At 41.9% G+C, this 11,478-nt stretch overlaps 1 protein-coding gene and 1 non-coding gene across 2 annotated transcripts in view; both read right to left on the bottom strand.

The window, feature by feature from the left end:
* Nucleotides 1–11,478, bottom strand: part of TRIP11 (thyroid hormone receptor interactor 11) — a 90,584-nt gene that overhangs the window by 64,843 nt on the left and 14,263 nt on the right. Inside the window, exons 4-5 of the mRNA XM_006839567.1 lie at nucleotides 7,509–7,787; nucleotides 4,630–4,698 (exon numbers count right to left, since the gene is read on the bottom strand). Coding sequence (XP_006839630.1) covers nucleotides 4,630–4,698; nucleotides 7,509–7,787 — 348 coding nt within the window. The remainder of the gene's footprint in view (nucleotides 1–4,629; nucleotides 4,699–7,508; nucleotides 7,788–11,478) is intronic.
* Nucleotides 2,038–2,111, bottom strand: TRNAT-AGU. Its single transcript has one exon. It is a non-coding gene; the product is annotated as a tRNA-Thr (tRNA).

Raw genomic sequence — 11,478 nt, 5'->3', positions numbered from 1 at the left:
GGGAGAGAAAGGAATAGTCAGAAACATCACACTAGAAGGCTTGTAAGTCTGTCTTCTGCCTTTAACTGATTGGAATACCTAAAACGGAGCTACAGCGTACCCGGTGAACGAGGCTTTCTGCGGAGCCTTTGCAATACATAAAACTATAGGTAGAAACCAGAAACACATCCAGATCACCAGAGATGAGAAATCCCCACTTGAAGGAACAAGCTGATGAGCCTGGAACGGTGAGAAGAACAAAAGATACGTCTTGAATGGAAGACCTACAGGAAAAATACGACACAATGGAGACAGATGGACTGCTACTATGGGAACAAACGGGTCGCTCCCCTAGGAGACATTGGGGCAGTCGGTCGGGTCCCACCAACGTAGGCCCCCTCCCCCCCCCAAAAAAACTGAGACTCGGTGGAAATGCACGCTGGGATTGGTAAACACACGCATCACCGTTGGGGAGAAATGGGGTAAAGGCAGCAATGAAGCGGCGAGCTAAGCCTCACAATTATTCAGAGGGCTTCTGTGGACCCGGTTGGGGACCTGGTTGGCAAGCAGTGCGAGGAGACCCGAGGACTCCTGGGCCCAGAGTCAGTGACGTGGCCACAGAGGACTCAAGTGGAGAATGGAGCTGCCGGCTGCTGGGAAGAGAGGGCATGTGCACAAGAACACCCACACTTGCAGATGACACCCACGTGACCGGGACTAGATGATCAGAGCTCAACCAGGAGAAGAAAGAAGAGGGGTGGGGGGAAGAAGATTGAGCTGATCCAAACTGATGAACTTGACCTATGCATATGAATGCAGTGACACAAAAGAGGCAACAAATCCTTACAGTAAGAAACATTTCCACCCCCTCCCCACACACAGAGTAGACAGAGAGAGGCAACTTGGACACTGGATACCCAAATGGGGAGGGAGGGACTACAAAGGCAAGAAGTAACTGGCTTACAAGTTTTCAAGAGGGAACCTAGAGCTAGGGGGCATGGAGGAAGGCAGAATCACCAGTACTATCCAATTTGTCTAGGTGCAGCTGATGAAATGAAATACAGATGGGTTACTTGCGATACTGTAGTGAATAATGGTTATCAAGACGGATTGTGAGGGTTGGAAATGCAAGGGTAGATGTTTTGTAGCAAGAAAGAGAGCATTTATTTCTCCAGTCTAGGAGCGGAGGTCTCTGGGACCACCAATGGATAAGAGTCGAGAACAGGACCCCACCCAGAGAACTGGGGATGCCTGAGATGGAGACAGAGATGATGACATGGAGGAATGAAGCGGCTGGGGATTTTGGATCCAGAGAGGGAGAGAACTGTGGGCCGAAGACTGAGGGGGGAGGGGGGAGCGTAGGGCACGGGCTTCTAGAATTTGCCCTTTGGTCGGAAGACGATGCATGGAGAGGACTGGAACCATGGCAATGCAATGATATACGATGTAATGAATATATAACTGAGGTTCTCTCATGTAAACTATCATATGATTCACAATAAAACATTAAAAAAAAAAAAAAAGTGAATGAAGGTATATGAGCATCAAGGACTTCTAGATTGCAGCATACAGTGGAAAGAAATGAGACCAAATGGGAATAAATGAACCAGATTGGCAAAATCAAAAGATGAATCATTCACAGAAAGAAAATTATATTTTAATGTGACTGGAACGAGAGATGTTACTTTACGTATGTAGTCAACTGTTTTGTAATTGGGGTAAATCCTAAATCTAGTGATGCTGTTAAGTGCCATCGAGTCACCATGACTCATAGTGACCCCGTATAGGGTTTCCAAGGAGTGAATGGTGAGTTTGAACCGACAACTTTGCAGTTCAACTGACTTTGTGGTTGAGTGCTTATCCTACAGTGCCACACCAGGACTCCATGGAATAGACTTTGATAATTCATCATGAATAATTTTCTATCATCTCTAAATCTCCTCTACAAATGACCTTAGACCTATCATGACTTAGTATTAGGGGCTTCATCAGATAAAAATGAAAGCTTTCTTCCATTTAACCCACCACAAGACTTTGCTAAAGTATATAAAAAAAAAAAGGCTCTGCTGGGAGTAGAACCCAGGATCTCCTGTTTACTAGACAGGCACTTTAACCAACTAAGCCACAGAGCTTCATGGTGAACACTTGGAAGTCACACATAATTTCTGTAAAATTCACATCTCAGCTTATCTGTTTTTATTCCAGTAATCTTCTTGAGACATAACAAGAAGATACACCTGGTCCTCACTAAGAACTAATGAACATTCCCACTATAAAACAAGGCCTGGGTTGAGAAGAACATCATCCCGTTGGGAATCTACTCTCATGTCAAGGATGGCACTAGGCTATGTTGGTTTTCAGAAACATTATATCCCAATGCTTAGTAGTGGTCTGTCTTATCCTAGACTCACATTTGTTTATTCAGTGGGTGAGTGATATCAGGAGCAATATCCTGAATTGAATTCTCATTTTTCTTTGACTTTTCAATGACTGCATCTCTCCTACATGCAAAATATACTCGCCCTCCTTCTCCAAGTCTCATTTTTTATAATATTAAACCACAAAACAGCATTGCAAGTATAGTTAACTATTATTCTAAAATGCAAATTCATAATTTTTCACTGGGTTACCATATTCTGATTAATCATTGCATTCACATAACTAAATTTTTTAATTCTGCCTTCATTCTTACTGAAGTCCTAACTCTAGAACCAATCTACATGGGTTTACGTACTGACTACCATTTGTCAGGAGTCCTGGTGTGGTGCTGTTGAATAAGCACCGAATTGCTAACTGTAAGGTTCGTAGTTCAGGCCCACCTGCCATTCCTTGGAAACCCTATGCAAGGTCACTGTCAGAACTGACTCCATGGCACACCACCACTGGAGTTTTTGCTTTAGTCTAGGGTTTGGCAAACTATCACCCAAAGACCAGATCTGTCTGACTACCTGTTTTTATAAGTAAAGTTGTAATGAAGCAAAACCACATTCATTCATTTAACATTGTCTATGGCTGCTTTCCTGCAACAATAGTAAATTTGAGTAGTTGTGATAGAGATTATGTGGCCTGTACAACCTACAATATTTCCTATCTGATCCTTCCTGAAAAAATTTACTAATACTGAAGTAAATAAAAATTCCATCTACAGTCATCATGAAAAAGTCCTCATATTGAGTTTCCTTTAGGGTTCAACCACACCTTAAAATGTGTACAACTATCATTTAATGGACTGGATTTTAAGGCATGCCCTTAAGAACCTTAAAGGATTCTTTTTCTGATTGAAATACCACCTTAAGTCATTCTGAGATCTTAATAAAGGATTTTACAGTCACAAAATAAAAAATAATGTGCCAGGTATTAAACTAAGAGACTTATGTTTAATCTTAAAAACAATCCTACAGTGTAGGTATTAAGGTGAACTTTATTGTAAGGTGCCATAGTGGCACAGCAGATTAAGCATCAGGCTGCTATCTGTAAAGTAGATGGTTCAAATCCACCAGCTGCTCCAAAGGAGAAAGCTGGGACACTCAGCTCCTGTACTGATTTACAGCTTTGGAAACCCAACAGAGCAGTTCTCCTCTCCTCTCCGGGTCAGGTCACTAACAGCAGTTCTCCTCTCCTGGGTAAGGTCACTAACAGAGCAGTTCTCCTCTCCCCTCCAGGTCAGGTCACTAACAGAGCAGTTCTCCTCTCCTGGGTAAGGTCATTAACAGAGCAGATCTCCTCTCCCCTCCGGGTCAGGTCACTAACAGAGCAGTTCTCCTCTCCTAGGTAAGGTCACTAACAGAGCAGTTCTCCTCTCCTAGGTAAGGTCACTAACAGAGCAGTTCTCCTCTCCCCTCCGGGTCAGGTCACTCACAGAGCAGTTCTCCTCTCCCCTCCGGGTCAGGTCACTAACAGAGCAGTTCTCCTCTCCCAGGGAAGGTCACTAACAGAGCAGTTCTCCTCTCCTAGGTCAGGTCACTATGAGTCAGAATAGACTCATATTCTGCCAAAAGCCATGGGTTTTGTGTTCATGTTGTACTTTACTGATGAGTAAATGTCTAGAAAGGTTGGTAATTTGCTGAAAAAGCACAGCTGGTAAACAGAAGAACCAGGATTCAAACACAGGTCTAATTCAGGAACCCACCCACCCTAGTATTGTCATAACACTAAAACCAAACACTAATAGCTCTGTACCTGATAAAATTTACATGCCAAAAATAATTCACTGCAAATAGTAAGTAAGGCTTTTCTTAAAAGAAATAGTATTTGCCATAAACTAGCAAAATTCTACAAGGTTAAAAAGTTTATTTTATAATGAATAATATTAGCATTTTACTTCATGACTTTTTTTAATGCTAAACCTTGAAACTTTGGCAATGTCAGATTCTGAATTTAGTACAGATAGTAATGAGATACAGTAGAGATTAGAGACTTATGAACTCAAAACTACCTAATAAGCAAATGGTCAAAATCAAACCATTTTGGAAGGAGGCTATTTTTATATACCTTACTTATCATAAGAAAAAAAATGCACAAAAAGTAAGTAAGAAATAATGCAATGAATATAATTACTTTTGTAACGGAACCTTTTACTAACATAAGCTTATGATTTTAATAAACAAATTGTGGATGTCTAATAGTCAATTTTTCAAATATCTGCCTCACCTTGATGGTATTTTGCAGTTTGCAGATTTCACTTTGATCAGAGGTATTCGTTCCTTGGGCTTTTGTTGTCTAGGTAAGAAAAAAAATAATTAGAAAATAATCATACTGATTTTCTTGTAACTAGGAAGTCACAACTAATTTTTTCAAAAAAGGAACATTTCTCCAACAGCTTCTATTAAATAATGCCAAGCATTTTTTTTTAAAAGAGCCTAATCCTAGTAAAAAGGAGCTCTGGTAGCGTAGGGGTTACGAATCGGGCTGCTAACTGCAAGGTCAGCAGTTCGAAACTACCAGCTGTTCCGTGGGAGAAAGATGAGGCTTTCTGCTCCCGTAAAGATTTACAGCCTCGGAAACCCTGTACAGGGTCGCTATGAGTCAGAAGCAACTCCACAGCACATAACAACAATAAATCCTAGTATGGTGCTGTAGGATAAGCACTGGACTGCGAACTGCAAGGCTGGCGGTTCAAATTCACCAGCTGCTCCTTGGAAACCCTACAGTTACTGCTGCTGTTACATGCCAACAAGCTGGTTTCAACTCACAGCGACCCTGTATAGCATTTCCAAGGCTATAAATCTTTGAGGGAGCAGAAAGCCTCATCTTTCTCCCACACAGTGACTGGTGGGCTCAAACTGTTATTCACAATTCGGTGTTTATCCAACAGAGTCACTAGGATCTCCCTGGGAATCCTATACAGAGTCACTATGAGTCAGAACCAACTCAATGGCACAAATCAACTTAGCAACAACTAACAATAATCCAATGGTGAGGAATGGACAGTAAATAAAAGATACTGTTCCAAAGTTTATTAATTAACTGGGAAGATAATATTTTCATAAAATAACCAGAGAGGAAAACCCCATAGGCTATTTTACTTAGCTGAACAAAAGGTCAATTTGATAGTAATCTAACATCTTTCTCAAAGGTCAATTGTAAAATGGACTCTATCCCAGTAACAAAAAGCCTTTCATCTGACACTGAAGTAAAGTGTTTGGGTTCTCTTCTCATTTATCTGTCTTTATTAACATTTACTATAAACCAACACCCACACTCACCGCTGTCAAGCTAATTCTAACTCACGGTGACCCACTAGGTCAGCGCAGAACTGACTCCAAAGGTTTTAAATCTTTACGGCAGTCAACTGCCACAGCGTTCTCCTATGGAGCAGATGGTAGGATCGAACCGCTGACCTGACGGTAGCTGAGTGCTTAACCTCTACACTACCAGGGCTCTTCTACATTGACTACAGAGCACTAATGAACTAGAAGCTCCCCTACAGCTGGCAAAGGAACACAGCATAACGGAAAGAGGACAGGATTTAGAGTCAAAGGCTGTTGACCCCACTCAGTGGCAATGAAATACAATTTATTTGGGGTACTGTCAATATCAAGCAACTTGGGAAGCAAGACCATAATTTTAATTAGGATGGTTTTGTTGTTGTTGTTACGGTTTTTAAACTAGATTACAGTCACAAAACAAATACTCAGGTGCTTCAAAAAGGTCATGGAAAAATGGAATTAGATAATAATTTCCCCAGGAACTTTCTGAAGCCTCCTCATAACATCTTTACTTTGTTTTTTCTCCGCTGATACTATTATATCCAAGTGAACAATGTCCACTCAAGTTCACTGTGGGATTCACTTCTATCGATGGTCTCAATACTATATATAATTTGGTATGTAAGGAGCCCTGGTGGAGCTGTGGGTTGAGTGTTGGGCTGCTAATCACAAGGCCAGCAGTTCAAACCCAGCAGCTGCTCCTTGGAGGAACGTTGAAGCTGTCAGTTCCAGTAAAGATGGAGTGTCTCGGAAACCCTATCGAGGGTCACTGTGCATTGGAATCAACTCAATGCCCATGGGTCTTTTTGGGAAGACAAAAAGCGTTCCTAGGAGAGAAGTTTACAGCCCAAGAGAGCAAGAATTACATTTTTAAAGCATGAAAACCCATCATGAATGGTTGAATTTATTTTAGAACAGCAAATATCAATGTTTCACTTTGAGTGTGCTAGAGCTCCTGGGAACCCCAGCGCCTTCTCAGGGGACAAGCTCAAAGTTGATGCCTGGAAACCAGGTATTTCCAGGAGGGGAGCTACAGGGACTCCTGAGGGGAAAGCCACTGTTTCAACTAGAGCAACTCCACGGTGATCACTTTTCATCCTAAGGCTGTTACTTAATTTTATTCTAAGAAACAAATAAAAAGTCCCGTTGCTTCAAAAAAAAAACAATAAGTTTTGAAACTTCTCCCAAATTCAGTCATCCCTTGGTTTCACCGTGCACCGTCTTTGGGCTCCGTTCTTTACAAGTGATTTCTTTGTGGCAGCTCTGCACTGAGCAAGCCCATCAGTGCCAGGTTTCCAACAGTGTGTGCTGTTGTGTGCTGGTCATTCTCACACTATTTCAAACTTTGTCGGGACGTCATTGCATACTTAACAGACTACAGTACAGCATAAATACAACTCTTATAAGCACTGGAAAACCAAAAACTTCATGCAACTCACTTATGATGATATTCACTTTATTGCGGTGGTCTGGAACCGAACCCGCAACATCTCTGAGGTCTGCCTGTATTACACAGAAGGGAAACAGAGGCTGGGAGACTGAGATGACCACAACAGAATCACTTAGAATCAGAACACAGGTTTTCCATTTCCTAGTCCAGGATGCGTTCTGATACCAAAAGCAACTATTGGTACTTTTACTCACTCCTAGTTTTCGAACTACTGATGTAGTGCTGTAGGATAAGCACTGGATTGCTAACCACAAGATCAGTGTTTCAAACCCACAAGCTGCTCCTTGGAAACTATACAGGGTTGCTATGAGTTGGAACCAAACCAAGGGCACTTAACAACAGTTTTGAAAATTCAGGAAAATTGTACCTACCTGAGCAATATGCCTCCAGTGGCTAACTTCAGACTCCAGTCTGGAGACTTCATTTGACAGTCTGTTTATTTCTTGTTGGGACCAAATTACATCACCAAAGTCCATGTCATCATCATGGAAAGTTGAGGCATGGTGACTGACATCATAGCCAAAGGACGTCGAGGCAGAGGTTGGTGGTGCCCTGCCAGATCCTGAAGGGACCGACTGAGCAGCCGACCGCACTTTTAGCAGCTCCTCCTGTAGCGCTATCTGTCTTGCTTTAAGATGGCTGATTTCTACCTAGACGTTTATAGTTCACATTTTAGAGAAGGTATTTTAAAATAACCATCTTGTTATAATAATTAAGATCCAAGTCTTCCATAACATCCCCACTATAGATGTCTATTTAAAACACAAACATGATCTCCCATGTAAGCGATCACATAGTTCATAATAAAACAGTTAAAACAACAAAACAAAAAAAACCCACAAACATGATTACTAGAGTTAAAGCATGTTTCAAATAGTATGGAGACCAGAATTCCATTCATATGCAAACCAAAACAAAAGAACAGTCTCTCTGTTAAGTATGTGTTTTCTGTCTTCTATTGGGTAATATGGAGTCCTGATGTGGCTCTGTAGGATAAGCACAGGACTGCTAACCACAAGGTTGATAGTTCACACCTGCCAGTCACGCCTCGGAAAACCTCTACAGGGTCTCTAGGAGTCAGAACCAACTCAACAGCACTTAACAATAACAACAACATGGGGGAGTAAAGGCAATTTGTTGGGACTCTGTGATTCTCATCTTGTTAAGTACCATCAAGCCAGTTCTGACTCAGCTTTTTTTTTTCTTCCAAATCTCTATGGGAGCAGACAGCCTCTCATCTACCTCCTGCAGAGAAGCTGGTGGGTTTGAACGCTACCCTTCTGGTTCACAATCCAGTGCTTACCCAAAAGAGTCAGCGAGCTCCCAGAAGGGGCTATGTAACTGATTATGATTGGATTTAGGCTTAAAATACAACATGAATCAGAGGCAACTTTGTACTAGTCTGCATAGCATGCTGAAAGAATGCTCTTATTATTGATCCAATCTTTTGATAATAAGTTGGCCAAGCAAGTCTACAGCTACTAATCTGCTGTTAGTCTTAGGAGAAAATCAGGCCTTCAGCGTCGTGGTTACGAATCGAGCTATGAACTGCAAATTCAGCAGTTCAAAACTACCAGCTGTTCCGCAGGAGAAAGATGAGGCTTTCTGCTCCCATAAAGATTTACAGCCTCGGAAAGCCTGTACAGGGTCGCTGTAAGTCAGAACCGACTCCACAGTACCTAACAACAACAACAAGTCTGACCCTACTCACACTGAGAAAACAATACAGACCCTGAACACAATGGAGACAGGAGATTGGCAACTCCATGCTCTGGATCAAAAGAAGCTATGAACAAAGGACCAACCAACCACCTCATCCATTCCTAGTGAAAGAAGGCTCAAAACATAAAAGTGAGTAAACTAGAGAGACCTGACCTGTACTAAACAAATCCAGAATACACTGTCACAACTCAAGAAAATTCGAGGAAACTTGAGGAGAGCGCCAACAAGTCATAGTATTTCTTCATCTATAAAGTCAATTAGGTAAAAACGAAACACATTAATGTCATAACAATCAGGGTTTTCCTATATGGTTTACAGTTGCTATTGGGGTTGGGTGCCTTCAAGTCGGCTCCAACTCCAACCTTATTCACTAAAGACAGAAACACGGCCCAGTCCTGCGCCAGCCTCACAATTATTATGCTTCAGCCCACTGTTGCTGCCACCGTGTCAATCCATCTCATCCAGGGGCTTCCTCTTTTTGCTGACTCACCATTTTACCAAGACTGATGTCCTTCTCCAATGGTCCTTCTGACAACATGTCCTAAGTACAAGAGTCAAAGTCTCACCATCCTGGCTTCAAAGGAGCATTCTGGCTGTACTTCTAAGACAGATACGTTTTTTTTCTGTCAGACCATGGTAATTTCAATAATTTTTGCCAATACCATAATTAAAATGCATTGATCCTTCTACAGTCTTCCTTATTCATGGTCCAGTTTTTACACACATACAAGGAAATAAAAATACCACGGAACGGATCAGGCACACATTAGTCCTCTTAGTGCCATCTCGTTTCTGATATTAAGCCATCCACCATTCCCTTGTTTTGTTCATATGACTGCCACTTGGTCTCAGCACAGGCTTCTTCTCATGAGCACAGTGAAGTGTTCTCGAGGTCCCGTTCTCTGCAGTGTAGTCCATACGCTGTCATGATCCACACAGTGGAATGCCTTTGCTAGTCAATAAAGCACAAGGAAACATCTGTCTGGAATTCTCTCATTTTAACCCAGCCCAGCTCCATGTGACATCAGGAAAGATATTCCTCATTGCACATCCTCTTCTGAATCCAGCTTGAATTTCTGGCAGCTACAAGTCAATGTACTGCTGCAGCCATTTTATAGTTATCTTCAGCAAAATTCTACTTGCTTGCAATATTAATGATCTTGTCCAATGATTTCCGCATTCCACTGGGTCACCTCTTTTAAGAATGGGCATGCAGCTATCTTCCAAATTTCTCAACCTAACTAGAGAGTGCTTCCAGAACTGCATCTTTTTTTTTTTATAAAGCATTTCCATTTGTATTCTGTCAATTCCTGAAGCCTTGTTTTTTATCAACGCTTTCAGTGCAGTTTGGACTTCTTCCTTCAGTACCATTACCTCTTGATGATATGGTACCTCTTGAAATGGCTGACCATCAACCACTTCTTTTTGGTACAATGACTCTGTGTATTTCTTCCATCACCTTTTGATGCTGTCTGCATCATTTAACACTTTGTCCATGTTGCTGTTGTTGTTAAGTGTCAAGTTAGTTCCACCTAATAGCGATTTCCCAGGAGCAATGGATGGGTTGCTCCTCAGCACATCAGGAGTTCATTTTGCCCATTTTTGTTAGGCAAGTTGATTCCAACTCATAGTGACCTTAAGTACAACAGAACAAAACACTGCCCAGGCCCACGCCAACTTCACAACTGCTTTTAAGCTTGAGCCCAATCCATCTCGTTTGGGGGTCTCCCTCTTCTTCGCTGACCTTCCACTTTACCAAGTATGATATCCTTCTCCAGGGACTGGTGCCTCCCGATAATATGTTGAAAATATAAGAGATGAAATCTCACCATCTTGGCTGCCAAGGAGCATTCTGGTTGTACTTCTTCTAACACAGATTTATTTGCTGCTCTAGTAGTCGCGTAGTGGTTACGAATCGGGCTGCAAACCTTAAGGTCAGCGGTTTGAAACTACCAGGCGCTCCGCGGGAGAAAGATGAGGCTTTCTACTCCCGTAAAGATTTACACCCTCGGAAACCCTATACAGGGTCACTATGGGTCGGAACCGACTCGATGGCACATAACAACAACAACAAACAGTAGTCCATGGTACCTTAAATATTCTTCTCCAACACCATAACTCAAATGCATCAATTCTTCTATGGTCTTCTTTATTCACTGTCCAACTTTCACATGCATATGAGGCTACAGAATCCTTTAATTGTTGTTGTCGTCCTTATTTTATGCCACTGAGTCAGTTCCAACTCAAAGCGACCCTGTATAGGGTTTCCAAGGAGCAGCTGATGAGCTTGAACCACCGACCTTGTGGTTCAAGCCAACTTTGCAGTCCAGCGCATTAACCTGCAGCACCACACCAGGACTCCGAATCCCTTCAACAGACTCCTTCAATATTGCAACCCAAGGTTTGAATTTTCTCTTCAATTCGTTCACCTTTAGAAAGGCCAAGTGTGTTTTCCCTTTTGGTTTTCTAGCTCCAGGACTTTGCACGTTTCATCATATACTTTGTCTTCTCAAATTGCTCTTTGAAATAGTTTGTTTAGCTCATTTCTTCCCATTGCTTTAGCTTCTCTATGCTCAAGAGCAAGTTTCAGAGTCTCTTCAGACATCAATTTTGGTGTTT

Source organism: Chrysochloris asiatica, unplaced genomic scaffold, assembly GCF_000296735.1.
Source record: "Chrysochloris asiatica unplaced genomic scaffold, ChrAsi1.0 scaffold00025, whole genome shotgun sequence".
NCBI lineage: Eukaryota > Metazoa > Chordata > Mammalia > Afrosoricida > Chrysochloridae > Chrysochloris > Chrysochloris asiatica.
The sequence above is the reverse complement of the archived record's forward strand: the minus strand, read 5'-3'. Positions and strand labels throughout refer to the sequence as shown.